The following is a 16,633-nucleotide window of genomic DNA, read 5'->3' on the forward strand; positions in this document are numbered from 1 at the left end:
GGACCGCTCCTGTGTGGCTTCATGGGGACAAACAACGGGCACCAGAGGCGGACATGAGGGGATGCTGTGCAGAACTGGGATTGTTTAGTACAGAGAAACATAGAATCATTAAGGTTGGAAAAGTCCTCTGAGAACACCAAGTCTAACCACTGTCCCATGTCCTTCAGTGCCACATTGTCACGGTTCTGGGGCACCTCCAGGGACGGTGACCTGCCTGTGCAGCTGTGCCACTGCATCACTGCTCTTTCTCAGAAGGAAATTTTCTTTCTATACAACCAGAACTTCACCTCTCATCCTCTCACAGCTACGTGGGAGAAGAGGCTGATGTCCACCTCATCACAACCTTCTTTCACAGAGCTGTAGAGAGTAATAGGATGAGAGCATCAAATATAAAGCTATATTGGCATCAAAGTAATATTTCACTGTGCCCACAAGCGCTGTTTGTAGGGAACACCCGCTCAATGGATGCTGTAAGGGGCTGCCTCTACAACAGCAGGGCCGCCGTGGAGGAGCCGGGATTCGAACCCCAGGTGTTTCCCACCGCTATCCCCTCAGCGGCTCTGCAGGCGACGAGTTGCTCCTGGCGGAGGCGGGATTCGAACCTTCATCCCCCCACACCACTTCCACCCCAGCGGAGAGGCGGGGCGGGTTCCGCCGCCCAACGGGAGCGCGGCTTGCTGGCGGGCGAGGGGCGGGCCGCGGCGGCGCCGGCGGCTGCCATGGCGCGGGCGGGGGACCGGGACGCGGCTCCGCGGGGCCGGCGGGGGAGCAGCGGCGGCCCCGCGCAGCGCCTGTAGCCGCGGCGGGGCCCCGCTGAGCTGGCGAGTCGGGGCGCGGAGGCGGCGGGGGCCGCGGCGGCGGAAGGAGGAGGAGGAGGCAGCGAGGGGCAGCCGCCGGCCGCTCCGCCGCCCCCCACGCCGCACAAGAGGATGAAGAAGCGCAAGGAGCTGAACGCCCTCATCGGCCTGGCAGCCGACGGCCGCAGGAAGAAGCCCGCCAAGAAGGGCTCCGGGCATCGGCTGCTGCGCACCGAACCGCCCGCATCCGACTCCGAGTCCAGCTCCGAGGAGGACGAGTTCGCGACGGTGGGGGGACGGGGCCGCTGCGCCAAGTGAGAGCGGGGCTTCGGCCGAGGGCTGAGCCGCCGTGGGGTCACCGGCCCTATGGGGTGATCGGGGACCGTGGGCATGCGGCACTGAGGAGGCGGGCGCTGGGCAATGGAGGGGTGAGGTTGGACTGGTGATCTTAGAGCGCTTGTCTGCTTTCCCCAGGGCGGACTACATACGCTGCTGCAAGTTCTGTTACCCGCTCTGTGCTTTTGTCATTCTGGCCGCCTGCGTGGTGGCGTGTGTGGGCCTGGTCTGGATGCAGGTGGCTCTCAAGGAGGACCTGGATGTGATTAAGGAAAAGTTCCGAACCAGTAAGTACGTGTGGCTGCACTGCTGCCTGTTTGCTTTGGGTAGCATGGAGAGCTCTGTCTGCCCGCCTGCTCGCTCTGCACCTGTAGGCACAAAGCTGACACACTGCCGTGACTGGAGGAGTCGTCTGAACCCAAGATAACTGGAGGCTGAGCAAGCCTAAGGATGTGGCGTTGTTCTTACTGCTGGTACCTGCCAGGGAAGAGGGACACAGCTGCTTGTACATACAAGCTTCTGAAAGCTTCTGAAAGTCCTACTTGGGGTTTGGCAGTGCTCCCTTCTGAAGCCACTGCTGCAGAAGGTTCTAAGAAAGCAGCCTGGGGAATTTTGATCCTTCTTCACCCTCTCCCCACCCTCCTCACCCCCCAAAAGAAAATAAATAATGGAGGTTTGTGTTCTTATCTTGAGCTCTCTAATTGTCTAATACTTGCAGTTCTGTTACTGCAATTTAAACACTGCTTTATGTTTTTCTGATATATCTCTGGAGTGTTTATCCTGCTTTCATTAATCCACGTTTGTGCAACTTAGTGTGCTGTGTGTGGGGTTTTATCACGTTTGATACTTTGGACCGGAGGTAACTTGAAGTTTCTCAAGTTTCCTCTGTTTAAGTCAACATTTAAATTTTCAGTACGGTGACTGCTGCTGTAGTGCTGAGGTATAAGAAGTGACAAGGTTTACCTGAAGTGCTCTTTGCCTTACCTCTGGATACAAAGCATGGTACCTTATTTTACTAGTGTATAAAATGCCATCTATTGAAAAAGGCAGCAGTAAGCAGAGGAGCTGTGTGAAAGGAGCAGAAGATAGCAAAGCTTGAAGTTTTGCCTGAAGAGTATCTTTGTTCAGTGCAGATTTTGCCCCTTAACTTTTGGTCTTTTTGTTAGGATTTCTATTTTTTATTTTTTTTTTTGCTCAAGACAATCTTAAAAACAAGGCCAAAGTTCTTGGAATTGAATTGAAAAGTTTGAGGATGCTCAGGCTGGAGGCAAGTAGAGAGCTTAATTTGTTTATGGTAGAAACAGATACTGAGGAAGTGTGCTTGCTGTTCTTTGAGAAGTTCTCAGCTGTGGGTGTCTGGGGCTTCCTGTTGGGTGTGTAAAGTTGCTGCAAGGTGGGGAGGAGCTGATTGCTGAACTGTCTGCCAAGCTGGAGTCTTCTGGCTGGCTAGCACTGCCTCGTGGCTCTACGCTCTAAGCATGCTGAGCCAGGTTTTGTCCTGTTCTGGGTAAGCTAACTGCTGGTCTTCATGCACTGATATACTTGAAGCCATGGTGTGTACTAGCAGTAAAAGTTCCATATGATGCCATCTGTTGGCTTTGGTGTAGTGAAGTTTCATCATTCCTGTTGTACACAGGCATCATTGTTAAAGCAGTTGTTCGCTTCGGGCACGCTGTCTGGCTGCCACAGGTGTGCTTGTTCTCTCCTTAATAGCTCTGATAGAAAAACAGCACATTATCCTGCATGTAGTGATAAAACAGTCCTGCATTTCCTTGTTGCTGAAGTAGCATCCCTAGAAGCTGGATGAGAGAGGCATCATTAAAATCCAGAACAGCAACAACAGAAAGATGGACAGCAAGAATAACCTGGTTCCAAAAGATAAACTCTGCTTTGGTGGAACAGGTGGGTGGAAGGAGGAGGGAAGTCATGCAGGCCCATATCTAACCTTCTTAGCACTGTAGAGAAGTCTTAAATGCAGTTTTGCTGTACACAGAGAGAGTAGGAAAATGGAAAGTAAACTGTTCACAAGAGCCTCTCATGTGAGGAGACATCTGATTCAGTGCCATGTAATCGCATTAAGGTATGCAAATGCACAAGCAGCCCTGAGTTTGATTTGGCTGAAACACACCTGTAAAGGACTTTGTAACCAGAAGCATTATTTGAATCTTGGGCTATCAGTGCAGGTTACTCTGTTCCTAGAAATGACTTCAGAACTTGCTTTAAGAGAAGTGGCTTTTAGAAAATGCACACGTTCTGTGTAATTAGGCATCCACTCTGTGGGCAACGAGCACTCTTGAAGGGTTTTGCCCTATGGAATTTCCCACGTGGAAATTCATCCTGAAACACACTATCAGGTCTCAGTGCTGTCAGCAGTCTGGGCTCTGGAAGATGGCAGTTGGTGCTGGAGCGTTGCAGAGCAGAGGTGCTGGTTGTGCAGAATCCTGTCATCCCCATCTCAAAAGCTTTGCTTTCTTGTTTCTCATACCTGAGGATTTAGGGTTGCCTAATAGCACTTGCAGCTAAACAGCTTAGTCACTGCACACCTGGAAGAGCTGCATTTCTGAGGCTCACTAGAATTCATCTGAGCCACGTTTTCCCCTTCTCTGTTATTAAATGCAGTGATGACTGACTTTATTTCCAAGGCATGTGTCTGTTGATTTGTTTACTGACAGATATTGGTGTGTAAGCTTATCCGTTTTTCTCAGTGGTCTTGTTGTCATGTGGAAGAACTGTAATCACGTTGATCTCTTTGGAATTCAGTGCATCACCACTGACCTCTTTATGTGGGGCACTGAGTTTCATTTCACATGTCTCTTTTGCCCTAGTGATGTTGATAGTTTGTGTTTACTGTTGTTATTATTTTCTATCTTCCTCTCATAGCAGTGCCAAATAACAGCACTAAAAAAAGACCTGTTGAAGTTTGCCGAGGTGACAGGACTATTGCAAAGCCTTACATTCAGTAAGGTGTTGTTGGGTTTTCTCTACAGATGTGAGCTGCTGTTTCAAGCAGATATTTAGTACAGAAGTGGCAATAAACTCATGTAGAAACTGTTACTGCTGCCTTAAACTACTGTGGATGTTTCTGCTTGTTTGTTCCTCACCTGTTGGTCATTATTTACTTGGATACCTAAGTTTTATTTTTTTGTTTGTCTGTCTAGTGGAATCTAATCAAAAGACATCCTTCCAAGAAATTCCTAAACTGAATGAAGATTTGGTGCAGCAGCAAAAGCAACTGGAGCAAATTGAGACTGGAGAACTGGGGCTGGGTAAAGTTTGGATAAATATCACAGAGATCAACAAACAGGTGAGGAGAACTAAGTGCTGAATTCTGAAAAATCAATTGAATGTTGTGTTTACAGAAAATGTAAACCTGCTAGCAGGAAAAATAAAAAAGCTCATTTAGTGCAGTGCTGAGCCATTCTCTAAGGACTTCTGTGGCCAGATGCTGAACTCCTAAAGTTAAATAGTGTATTAATACTGAGCCAAAAGAAGACAGAACATCCAGTTAGACTGGAGACTTATGGCAAAGAGGAAAAGTTATGCAACTGATGGGGAGGCTTGTGGCAGACTTTTAAAAAAAAAACAAAAACTGAGAACTGTGCATTTATTTATTTTCTTGCCAAATAACTGTGTGTTTACCAGGACAGATCTGATATTTCGGATTTAAGGAGAGTATCTCCAAGCATTTTGTGTGCATAGAGGGAAGTTAATTCACATCAGTGTGAGTTGATCTTGCTATAGAGAAAGCATTGGTGTCTTGTGAATGCAAAATCTGCTAATACTCACTTGGAATCTGAGCTGGAGTAAATCTTAGCTCTGTTTACTCTGGTAGAACTAAGCCACTTAACAGAAAGCTGTTTCCTTAGCTGATGTATTAGCTCACTTCAAACAAATCATCCAGGAAGGCTCTTACTGAAGTTCTTGCCTGAGAGTTTAGTGACAGTTCATGACTGCTCACAGTTAGTGGTATCCAGAAGTACTTTCTTTTACTGTTGCTTTCTTTTCCTTTTTAAAGACCATTGGGATGCCTGCTCAGATGGGCTGTTTTCATCCCCGTGCAGTGATGGAGAGCTTAGGAGTGGGAAGTGCATAAACACATCTGAAAACTCAACTTGCTTTCTTTGGCACCTGACAATACGTGTTATCCACAGATGTTTAGGTGCTTAATGGGACTTTCAGGAGGCTATTATCTGCTTCTTGTTGTTAGAGATATACTTGGGACATGGTTCCTGCAGGCCCTTACATTACTTTGGGGTCTGGTCACAGTCTTGGCCAGAATTCAGTAGTTGTTTTTCCATGAATTGTTGGGATGCACTGCTGGGAATTATTTCAGCCAATGTCCACAGCTGTGAGGCTAGAGCCTGCACACCAGCTGGTCAAGGTTGGCCTATTTTAAAGATAGGATCTTGTCCCTTTTATCAGCATGCAAAACAACTCCTTTTCATAGCTAGAAGAAAGTGGGTTTTATGTGCTCTACTTTTCAATTCTCCAATATGAGGAAACTGATTCTTCATTTGTTTCAGCTACTGGGGGCTACAGATTGATCTTAAAATGGTAATGCCAGCAATAAAGGACCAGCTTGTGATCACTTGTAGTTTCACAGCCTTTTGATTGGAATGAATATCTTGTCTTGAAGACTTATAGAATGCTTGTCATCTGGGTGAAACAGTTGAGAGAAACCACTTCTTGACTGAATGTGTTAATGATATGTGCACATTCTTTGTCCATCACTCATCTGGAGAAGTTGCATGGTTTTGTTGGGCAGGTTTGTGATTGCTAAATGCAGAACTAGATGAGTGTTTCCTCTTTGTAAAGGCTTCTTGTGCAATAAAGAAAAAATAACAATCTTCCTTCAGCAGCAACCTGTCAATGAGGGGATGAATATAAAATGGGTAGAGGGTGCCGCATGTTTGTCATTCAGTTTGAAAAACGAACTTCTTGCTTCTATTCCAAGAGGCAGATAATTTTTAGCATAGCCTAGACAGGACTCCTCACCTAGAAACAAGATTGTTTTGTGTCTGCATGTATGTAAATATATTTTTAGTTCTATCTAGTGTTAAAGGTGAAGTCCTTAATTATGTGGAAGTTCATAATCAGGGTTAAAAGTGAAGTCCTTAGTTATGTGGAAGTTCATAATCAGGGTTATGCTGACTGATTGTAAACATTCCTCTTTGTAGATATCGCTATTGACCTCAACAGTAAATCATCTCAAAACCAACGTGAAGTCTGCTTCTGATTTGATTTCTCTTCCTGTCACAGTAGAGAAACTGCAGAAGGCAAGTACCATAGCTGTGTGTTGCTAAGTGCCTCCTGCAGTGCTGGCCTGCTGCTGGGCTCTTGGGGACACAGAGAACAGCAGGATCTACCTGAACAGTACCTGTGAAATAGTGGTTTCTCTACTGCTTTTACATTGCAGCTCATGTAATTGATAGTGTATGGTCCTAAGATAATGTGTTGCAGATGTTTAAAAAAACAATGACAAATGAAGGTCTTGGCTCTACCTTTTTGGAAATCCATATGTTTCTGATTATCCTCATGTTGTCACTTCTTTCACTTGGAGATTGCTTTTCTTCAGGCTGCTGATCCTCCTAATGTCATGTAAGATACTGGTCTGTCTGCAGTTTTGCAGTACGTGCACAGCAAAGCATACATTGTACTGGAATGTTTCCTGACAATTCCTTGAGAGACAAGCTCAAATAAGTGACACAAGCATACAAAATGACCTCTTTTAATACGATGTTTTTCTGTGCCCCATAGCTTGAGCCTTCTCTACTGGCCCATTCATTGTGGTTAAAGAAAGGCTTGTCAAAACTTACCTGAGTCTCCCACAGCACTTCTGTTACTTAGCCCAATACAAATATTTATTGCTAAAGCCAGTTGTCAGTCCAGTTCTCCTTGTGGCTTCTATAGGTTTCCATTTCTCATTTCCTATTCCTACTAAGTTATCATGTAATCAATGAGCGAATACGTAAAGCAAGCGCTGTGGTTTGGTTGACCAGGCTGCTAGGATTTCTTTTTCTGGGAGGACTATAGAGCTGTTACAAGCATGCTGGATTTCCACTGTGTCATAAGTCATACAGAAGTAGAGTTTAGATCCTGCACATAATTTATGTAGTAACTTTGGTGTTATCTTGCTGCACTTAACAACAGTACTATCAGTGCAGAGTTTTAAGGCCAACAGATTTCATCTTGCAGTGATCTGCTGAGCAGCCAGGCTTTTTTTTTGTGTTGAGATAAGTCTGCTTTGTCATACCTTGTGAAAATGAAAGAGAGTGTCAGAAACATCCAGAGTTCATTTCAGTCTCTCCTATTGAAAGAAGGAAGGTGTCAGATGTGGCATCTGTTTCCTTTCCTCTTTTGATGCCATCTTTCTTGCATGTATGTTTTACAAGGTTGTTGTTGTAATAAAAAACAACCTGGAAGCCTTCTAAGAAGTATACTGTGAGTGTTGAAAAGCTATTCTGATGCCTAAATGCAACAGTGTTAATGTTGGTGGGTTTTTTTTCCCAGTATCATGCCAATGAAAAGAAATGAATTTCAAGACTCAGGCTTCTTTTAGAACCCTGGCTGATGCTGTAGCTTCTGGGGGATGCCATAGCTGGGTGAAGCTGCTCTGGATGATGGAATAGCTTCTGTCAGAAGAGCTTTGGGTGTAGGTGGGGGAGCCCAGCTTTTGGTGAGTGCAGAGAAAATGTTCTGCCCAACATCTTGTGCCCAGCTGCGTTTGGGTCACCTGCCTATAAGAGAAGGAAAGAATGAGGGTGCAGCATCAGGAGCAGCAGTGGTGTCACAGCACATAGGCTGACCCACAGAACTCATGGGGATTTTTGTGATGCTTCAGTGCTCTTCTTCCATTAAAAAAAAAAAGACAATGCTGGCTTGGAAAGCAGGTTAGCAACCTTCAGCAGAGCAGTTCTGCGGTTTGTGGCGCATCCCCTGAACAGCCTGAAAGCTGATTAGGGCAGGGTGAACACACAGTGTCAGCACCTGTGTGTTTAATACTGATACTTCATGCAGAGAGGAAGAAAAATGCCTTTATATCAGGGCTTATTTTTTTTAATGCCAAAATGTTTGCATTGCTTTGGGAACCGGAAGGCTGTAGTTGTGGTTTCTTTGCGTGTCACGGTGTAGGGTGTGTAACTTTTTGGCCGAGATGCCATGGGCATAGTTGCTGTTTTGTTTGCAGAGGAGGTTGTGTCTGTGGCAGACTGCCTGCTGCTTCGTCAACTAAACATTGGGTTCAGGGCATTGAGACATGGGATTTTTGCTGAGATTTTTGTCTCCTTTCTTTCAGACCGTAGCGACCATAGGCAGCACTCTGACCAGTGTTTCTCACGACGTTGAAAACATACAGACAGCTATTGAAGAATACAAGAAATCCATCGAAATGCTCCAGAATGATGTGGTAAATTTGTACTGGTTTAACAGGGTGTGTTCTGAGTTTACCTGCCTCATTCACAGAGCATAAGAGCTCTGTGAAGTTCTTACCTTATGTCTTCAGAACACTTTCCAAGTCTCAGTAGATGCCAGTTGATACATTAACACACTGCTCATCCTTGCGTAGCATCTCCTGTATGATACCAAGCATGTGTTTTTTCTGGTGCCACAATTGATCAATGCTATACTTTCTGTCCTGTAGGTTTTTGCATTCTGCTACTCTAAAGTTGTAGAGCCTTGGAACTGTCTGCTTTTTGTGATGCAGAATGCTGCTTATGGTAACTGCACTGAGTCCTGCAAGTGAAACTGTTGAGATGATCTGCTGGTTGAATTAAAGATATGGGCAAGGATGAGGTTATTGATCATCCTTAGCAGAAATTGCTTGCTGTATTTATGCTGACCTCTCTTCTAGTGGAAAAACAGCAAATAAATAGTTTTTCAGTGCAGTACAACACTACTTTAAATTATATTTTATCTGTGAATATTCTCATTCTACATCTTATTAAACTAATTAGTGAGTGCTGCAAAAACTTAGTGGATGTGACTGTGGCAGTGGTGAAATGTGTGCCTTAATACTTCTTTAAAGGAGAAGAGTCAATTTGGAGGGGTTTAATTAAAAACAACACATTTGACCTTCTGTTGTATTAGCCTAGTTAAAATACTGAACACACAACAGACATGAGCAACAATAACTATCACAAAATGTCTTTAGTTGTAATCTGCCAGTTCTTAAGAGCTTAGTATTTGTTACGGTCATCCCTTTCTGCTTCTTTCTTTAGAAGGAACTGAAACAGTCCACTGCTCTGCCAACGACTGAGAAAAATCAGACAGAAAATTGCAAACAGGTATTTTTCTCCCTTGCATAAAGAATATTGATACAGCCATGTAGTAGTATATGAAAAAAGTATGGTTTTTATGAAGGCAAAACACAAATGTCATATGTCAGAACCAAGTGCAAGATAATATTACTGTAGTTTACTTCTGTGCATGTGCAAACATGAAAGTATTGTAGCCTGAAAGCACTTCCTGTGTGTGTATTAACTAAGTGAAAAGTAAAAATCAATATCAAACAAATTACGGCATACTTTGCTCATGTAAATGATTTAAAAGCTTTTTATTGAATGGATTTTATGGCAGGCATTTGCCAATCTGAGCAAGTCTAGGAGTGGCGTGTGTTGAGTCACCCTTGAAATAATGATGTGTGCAAAGAGGGGATTTAAAAAAAAAAGTATCCATGCTCACCTCAAATAGTTTGTAATGTAATGATATCGAATATATTCAATATAATTAATATATTCCTCAAAAGTGTATAAATGTGCCTAGTACCTGCTTTTTTGGGGAGAAATAATTGGTGCAGTTACTAAGCTTGCTCTGGAAGATGAGATGAATAGGCTTTGTGTGTTTGCTGGCATAACTGAATTGATTGCAGTAGCAACAAAGAGGTTAGCCTTGAGGAAAATCTCAGTCAAACTTTGTGGAAGCTTCTCTTGAATGTTGCCAGTGTTTCCGTGGTGAGGCAGCCTGAAGTGTGCCTGGTTAAACTGGGTCAGCCACCATGTTGTTGTAGTGCTGCAGAAGTCAAGTAAACCAACATCTCTTGGTTTTATATTTCAGGAAAGCCAGATATTCCACGCAGCTTTGGAGGAGCTAAATAATACTGTAGTGACAAGCCAGAAGTTGAATGACATCAAGCTTCTAAATGTGGATTCAGCCATTGGTAACCTCAGCCAGAGGGTTATGCTCTTGGAAAACACTCCTGTTGCTGTGAATAAGCTGGACAAAAGAAACAACTTGTCTACTGGTCTGGTAAGCATGACTGTGGGTGTCTGCTAATCTCAGTTTGTCCTGCATAGCACATATACTGCTTCTTAAGGTCTAACTAAAGTGAAAATAAAATGTCGGAGGCTTTATGCCTAGCAAACTTGGAAGAAAAAAGCTTTGTTACAGAAAACAGTAAGTACATGAATATACTCAGCTTTCCTCCCCTTTCACTGTAGGGGAATGATACAACTACCTCTCTAAAAGTGGAAAAAGAAGATCAACCAGATAATGAAACACATTCAAATAAAGAACTGAAGGTAAAGTAAGGAAACAGAAACTACACTGGGTTAGTAGACCCTGTTATTGTCTTACAGTCATGTTTTGAGAGAAGATCTGCAAGCAGGGTTATCTGATCTGGTTTCTTTTACAAGTACAGCATAGAAGGACAGCTTACCTACCCCATGCTGGGGAAAGGAAATGAATTAGGATGGAAAACAAGTTGGAGTTCAAAGTCTTGCCATTTTGATTATGTATGGAATAACATGGCAGAGCTGCTGTAATATCCTTTCATGCAGCTGAAAGTTTAGGGAGGTTCAGACCATTGTCTGTTGCACTGAGAGACTTCGGTAACTGCCTTAATTTGAATTCCCACTGCTATGCTTTCAGCACAGCTGGTGCAATTATTGTGGCTTTGTGCTATGAGTGGTGTTACAGCATTTACCTGCATGTGAAAATTTTCTTGGGCTTATGTTTAATCTTGATAAGCATAATTCAGCATAGGGGAAATATGAAAGGATAATGGGAAGGAAATTCAAGAAGACAGTGATGCCCAAGTTTGCCCAGTCCTCTGACTTCAGATCAGTAGCCTCAGGAGCCAGCAGCCAAAACATGACTTAGGGGAACTCTGTGCTAGTGGACAATGTAATGACTGGCTGTGATGTGGTTTAACAGACTTAATGGAAGAGTGAAGTTTTGGGTTGGAGTTGAGGGGTGGTGCTGTTAAGGTTAGTTTCCATTTTCTGGTAAGAAGACAGATGAGTGACCTGGCTGTGCTGTCAAATCAGACTTGAAATGCTGTGATCTGGAACTTTGTAATGAAAAGAACAGAAGAGATAAAGATGTAAAAGACATGCTTGACACAGTGTAGTAGTGTCAGCCGTAAGGCAGTCAGTGCTGCTGTAAACATTTGAAACAATTAGTTATTTCAATTCATGTAGAAATGTTCATTCCAAGTACATGTTAACTTTTTATAGTACCGTTTTTCTGTATTGCACCTAATTATATAAGAAATATATAAGAAATATGGAAATTAAATGTCACCTTGTTTTGAAAATAGGCAAAATACTTGTCTTCTTTTGGGGTTTAGGTTTTGGTTCTGTTGTCTTGTTATAGATGATATGAATTTAGTCCTCACGTGTTCCCATAGATATTTTATAAATTTTTTTAATTTTTAATCTTGTTAATAATTTAAAACTTGGTCAGCCTGGAAGGCACAAAGTAATTCAGAAGTACTTGGATACTTTAAACTAACTCTTGCCCTAATCTTCTCCATGTGTTGAAGGGGTATTTTGTAACAAAATTCTTTTCTGCATACAGGAAGCAGGAACCAGAGATTCTCAGGAATTAAATCTAAGGGAGAAGCTTCAGCTACTCAATGCTCGTGCAAGTAGGCCAGATGACGACGGACCCATTGAGACATCAGAGAATGGTAAGGGACTTGTGCAACAGTAGCCTCTAAAAATGAATGGATGTTCTCTCCGTAACTAAAAGAGGAAGTAATGAAGGTGAATAATGTTTCCTTGAAATTTTTGGAGATCAGTTCAGCTGAAGTCCCAGAAAGCAACTCTTAGACATGGAAAATGATGTATGAATATAAAAGTTTGAAGATGACAGTTGCTGTTATGGGAGGAGATAATGATGCATCCCTTGAGGAGGGAGGAAGTGGGGAAAGCAACCCAAGCAGGCAGATGTAGATTCAATTACTAAAGCTTGCTCAATGCTTCTGGAATGGGAAGTGAAAAGCATTTGCCAACCAGTCGTTCTGTGTGTGATGTTTACAAATATGCTTTTTCCAAGTACAGCATGAAAGCTGAAAGCTGGATAGCTCTCCAAAAATCAGGTTTTCTTTCTTCTGTTCTTCCAGTTCTTAGTAAAAGTGCATAACATTGCTGTATTCTGAAACAGTTTTGCACCATTCTTATCCAATACAGCATCTGTGTGCAAAAAAATATTAGTTCTGGAATTTTTGTTTGTTTCTGCTAACTATAATTCTGGGAAACTAACAAGACTAATAGAAATTGTTTTGCAACAGTTGAAAGTAGTCCTAGTACTATGACAAAGCCCACAGACCTTTCAAGGCTGGGTTCAAGGTCAGCTGATGACAGCACAGAGAAGAACAGACAGCTGAGACATCTGTCCTTACCAGGAGTTTCCAGCATAGAAGGTGTGTTGTCCTCTCCTGGCTGACCTTTCCTTCTTCTAAATCTTTCATGTAAATGTTTGGGAGGCGTTAAGTGTAACTGCAGTTATGGCAATGTCTGGATATTCTGTGATAAGTTTGGCAAGTTGAAAAGCTTGAGAACCGTAGATGTAACAAGCAGCAGAGGTTTAATCAGATGTGTTCATTAGAGTCAGTTGTTTGTTTTGAGCTCGTTAAGTATTGTGTCAAACGCCCAAGAGGCTGGGAGAGTAGGCAAGGTCAGAATTAGGATGCTGAAGGAAAAGGAGTTAGGTGTGAATGTGTCTGTTGTTGGTCTTTGTCCTTTTTTTCTTCTTCTTTTCCTTCTCTCTTTAAGAGGGCGCTGCCTGGCGGAATGAATGGTTTCTAGATCTTGCTGTTCTGTCTCTTCAGCTACTGAAAGGGCATTGCTTTGCATCAGAAAGTGAATGGACACTTCCCTTTATATGATCAGTGCTGTTCGTATAGCAACAGTCATTCAGAGCCTGCTTCTGTGAAAGATAGCTGCGTCTGTATGCAGTTGGTAGTGGTAGAATGGGCCATTAGCTGTGGCCAGAAATAGGGATTTCATTTTGATTTTTTTTAAGACTGAAGAAATGTTGATGGTCGTGTTTTGTGGTTTTTCTTTTTCCTCCTGAACTTATTGACAGCACAGAAGGCAAACTACACATTTAGAGATGCTTTATGTACTTAATGACTAGGTGGTAACACGTAGTGCAGTAAAACTGGTAGAGTAACTTGTTCCTGTGTGCTTCAAAGGATTACTTCTAAGTCACTGTTCTTTTTGCAGATCTTCAGGATTTGTTTGACAAAGCACATGAAGATGCTGATGGAAAACTGTCATTTGAAGATCTTCAAAAGCTGCTGGGTTCTGCAGCCCAAGACTCACAGATCTTTAAGAAATTTGACACAGATGGTGATGAGAAATACTCATTAGAAGAACTGAGATTAGCTTTGGGTGTATAGGATAGAGGTTTAGGGATGTGATGTTGAGGAAAGCTACTGTAGCTAAAGGAAACTACGGGACATGAAAAAACTGCACTTTCCCAGTGTTTTATTGACCTTTGGTTTGTACACATTGACATCTCTTCTTTCGTTTGCATTTATTGAAAAGAAATTTACAGGTTTAGATGTCAATATGGCATCATATTGGGACTGTATTACAATCCAGAAAATTCCCAAACTTGTTTAGAAGCACTTGCTGGTCTTTCTTTCCGAGGGAGTTCTTGTTTTTAATTTAAAATGTGTACATATAAAAATAAAACTATGGTTTTATATTTCACTGAAATTTGCCTTAAATTAGAGAGCTGCACTTTAAGTAAAGCAGAAAGAAATCTGTCTTGTAAAGATGGGCTTTCTCTGCTTGTAAATATCTGAAATAGCTTAAATTATGCATATTTAAGGAGAAGTTAGTGTCAGGGGTTGTGTTGGCAGTGAACTGTTTATAATGAGAGCCTAAAAGGAGTGGTTGAGAGCTTCAGCTGAATTCTAGTTTTAACTCAGCATATCCATGGATGAGTTTGGAGTTAGGCAGAGGAAGGAAGGAAAGAGGAGCCATGCACATCTATAGCAGGACTTACTTTCAGAGGGAAGAGTTGAATGTGTTTTTATATCATAAGCCTACAGGAGCAATTACCTACCAAGTGCTTGGGTTTTCACTTCAGCATTCTTTTAGCTTTGCTGTATTGCATCCAGATTACATTTTCTAAGATGAGCCTAACTGGTTTGAAAAAGAAAAAAGCTACTGAAGAACTTTAACAGATACTGAAGAGGTAAAAAGCCTGCAGTGCAGCCTGCTGGGCAGCCCAATAGCTCCAGCCCTGCTCTCTGTGCAGGTAGAGGTGCACTGAGTCATGCTGGCTGATTACTGCAGACCTTGTGATCAGGTTTGCTGATGCTGCTGGCTTCTTTCACCCACTGTTGTTGAGGTCACTGATAAAGTGCCCTGATTTAAAGCTCCTTGTCAGTAGGATTGTGAGCAGGTGGGGAAGGCTAAAGTAGAATTTGTTTTTGTTTTTTTTTTCCTGGTTAACATGCATGTGATTGCTTCTTGGTACCTTAACCTTTGTCTTCTCGACAGAAGGATTGAAAAGGCAGGGCAGGCGGTTGCATCAGCGGTCTCTGCTGACAGGTGCTTTGTGGGTGAGGTTTCCTTGGTACAGAGGAACTTAAAGTTATGTTTATGCTAAACACCAAGCATGTTTGTAATCTCCTGGAACGTGACAAAATACTTTTGCAGGAGGTGTTATCTTGCAGGCCAGGTCAGGGCCAAATCAGATGATTCTGATCACAAATCACTAATCTTGTTGGGAGGTTTTTTTGCATGATTAGTGAATTGAATGTACCCGCCTCACCGAAACATCAGTTTTATGTGGAAGTCAGTTCATAGCTGTTGAATTTTATGGATGTTTATAGCTGTGTGAATAATTGTATTCTGGAAGTATGTATCAGTGGAGGAATGTGCAAAATGAAACCCTTTTACCCATTGCCTAGGCTTCTCTCACTGCTCTTCTCTCCTATTTGGGTAATGCAGACATGACCCAGTAAGGAGATGCTTTTGATGTGACATTTTAAAGCTCAGTGTTTCAGAACAAATCCAACCAACCTTGGCTTTAAGAGGCCAAGAAGCCAATATTTGCTTCTTGCTGCTTCCTGCACCCTTTTATACACTTCCGTATAATTCCTTAACCAAATAACAATAATAAAACCCTAGCAATAAAATGTAACCATTCTGGTATTTTATTTGTACATACTGTATCATAGCCATATGCCAGAGTTTGCAAAATATTTTTGGAAGTATAATTTGTACGGAATTTACCTTAAAATTTAAGGAATTATTGTATTGCCACGTGAACCTACTGGTGTTTTGTTACCGTATGCTTTACTTTCTGAAGGCTTTTCAACAGCAATAGTGAAGTTTTTAACTAGAGCTTGTTGAGAATAGCATGAGATGGCAGTGTCCTCTGTCTGCAGCCAAGGAGCTCTGTTGGTAACCTGTTGGCATTAAGGCACAGCTGTCTGTGGTGCTGCTTAACATGAATGTCCGGAGTGCGACTGGTTGCTGTTGTTGTTGCCGTGTAGGATGGACTTAGCTTGGAGTTTAACAAAATCTGACCATGTAGGAGTGCAGCAGTAGCTTCTGTTTGGCCTAGGCTTGCTAGTAGCTCTTTGTTGCAGCCTTGGAGCACTGCTGTGATCCCTGCAGGTCTTCTGCTGTGCCTCTGATCTCTATCCCATGTGCTTCCTCTGCTCTTGTGTGCTCGTGGCAGAAGGCATAAGTGAGGGATGGTGAATGTGTTTGTCCAGATCTGTGAGGATATGGTGGGATGTTTGCGTGGGAGCCCAGTGGCACAGCCTGCCCTTGGCTGCAAGTCCTAGGGGAGATGGCTGAAACCAAGAGGTGAAATCAGAGAATCATTAAGTTTGGAGAGATCAATGAGATGATGGCAGCAGAGAGCACTCTGGGGCTGATTTGGGACTCTGAGGACAAGCAAGGTGAGCTCACGTTGGCGTGGAGGCCACAAGCACTGCCACTGGGGTGCAGCCGTGCTGGTGCTGCGGGATGGCCGTGCCCAGGCTGCAGCGGGGGCGCCGTGCGGCTCCTATGCTCTGATGCTCGGTGTCATTTCCACCTTGCGTTGTTATTTTTTGGTGACTCCCATTAGGGACCGCTTTGTATTCTGAGTTTACCGAAGGCTCGCTGCTGTGCTGTACTCGTTTCGCTAACGTACGACGGCTTCCCAGGTCCGTGCGAGCTGGCTTGTAGCTCCCGAACATCACGCGCTTTTCTCATGTAACTTTATCTCAATAAAAGCTCATTCGTAACGTTCGCCTCTCTCGTTCT

General features: G+C 43.1%; 1 protein-coding gene across 1 annotated transcript; it reads left to right on the forward strand.

Annotated features, from left to right (window-relative positions):
• Nucleotides 1–814: 814 nt before the first annotated feature.
• EFCAB14 (EF-hand calcium binding domain 14) lies at nt 815–16,618 on the forward strand. The gene is made up of 11 exons (XM_052666001.1): nt 815–1,111; nt 1,272–1,420; nt 4,292–4,437; nt 6,311–6,409; nt 8,428–8,538; nt 9,350–9,415; nt 10,185–10,376; nt 10,568–10,648; nt 11,928–12,039; nt 12,643–12,774; nt 13,580–16,618. Exons 1-11 carry the CDS (start codon nt 930–932, stop codon nt 13,753–13,755), a joined length of 1,446 nt encoding a protein of 481 aa, XP_052521961.1. The 5' UTR covers nt 815–929; the 3' UTR covers nt 13,756–16,618.
• Nucleotides 16,619–16,633: the final 15 nt, after the last annotated feature.

Source organism: Tympanuchus pallidicinctus, unplaced genomic scaffold (assembly GCF_026119805.1).
Source record: "Tympanuchus pallidicinctus isolate F22 unplaced genomic scaffold, pur_lepc_1.0 scaffold7, whole genome shotgun sequence".
Classification (NCBI taxonomy): domain Eukaryota; kingdom Metazoa; phylum Chordata; class Aves; order Galliformes; family Phasianidae; genus Tympanuchus; species Tympanuchus pallidicinctus.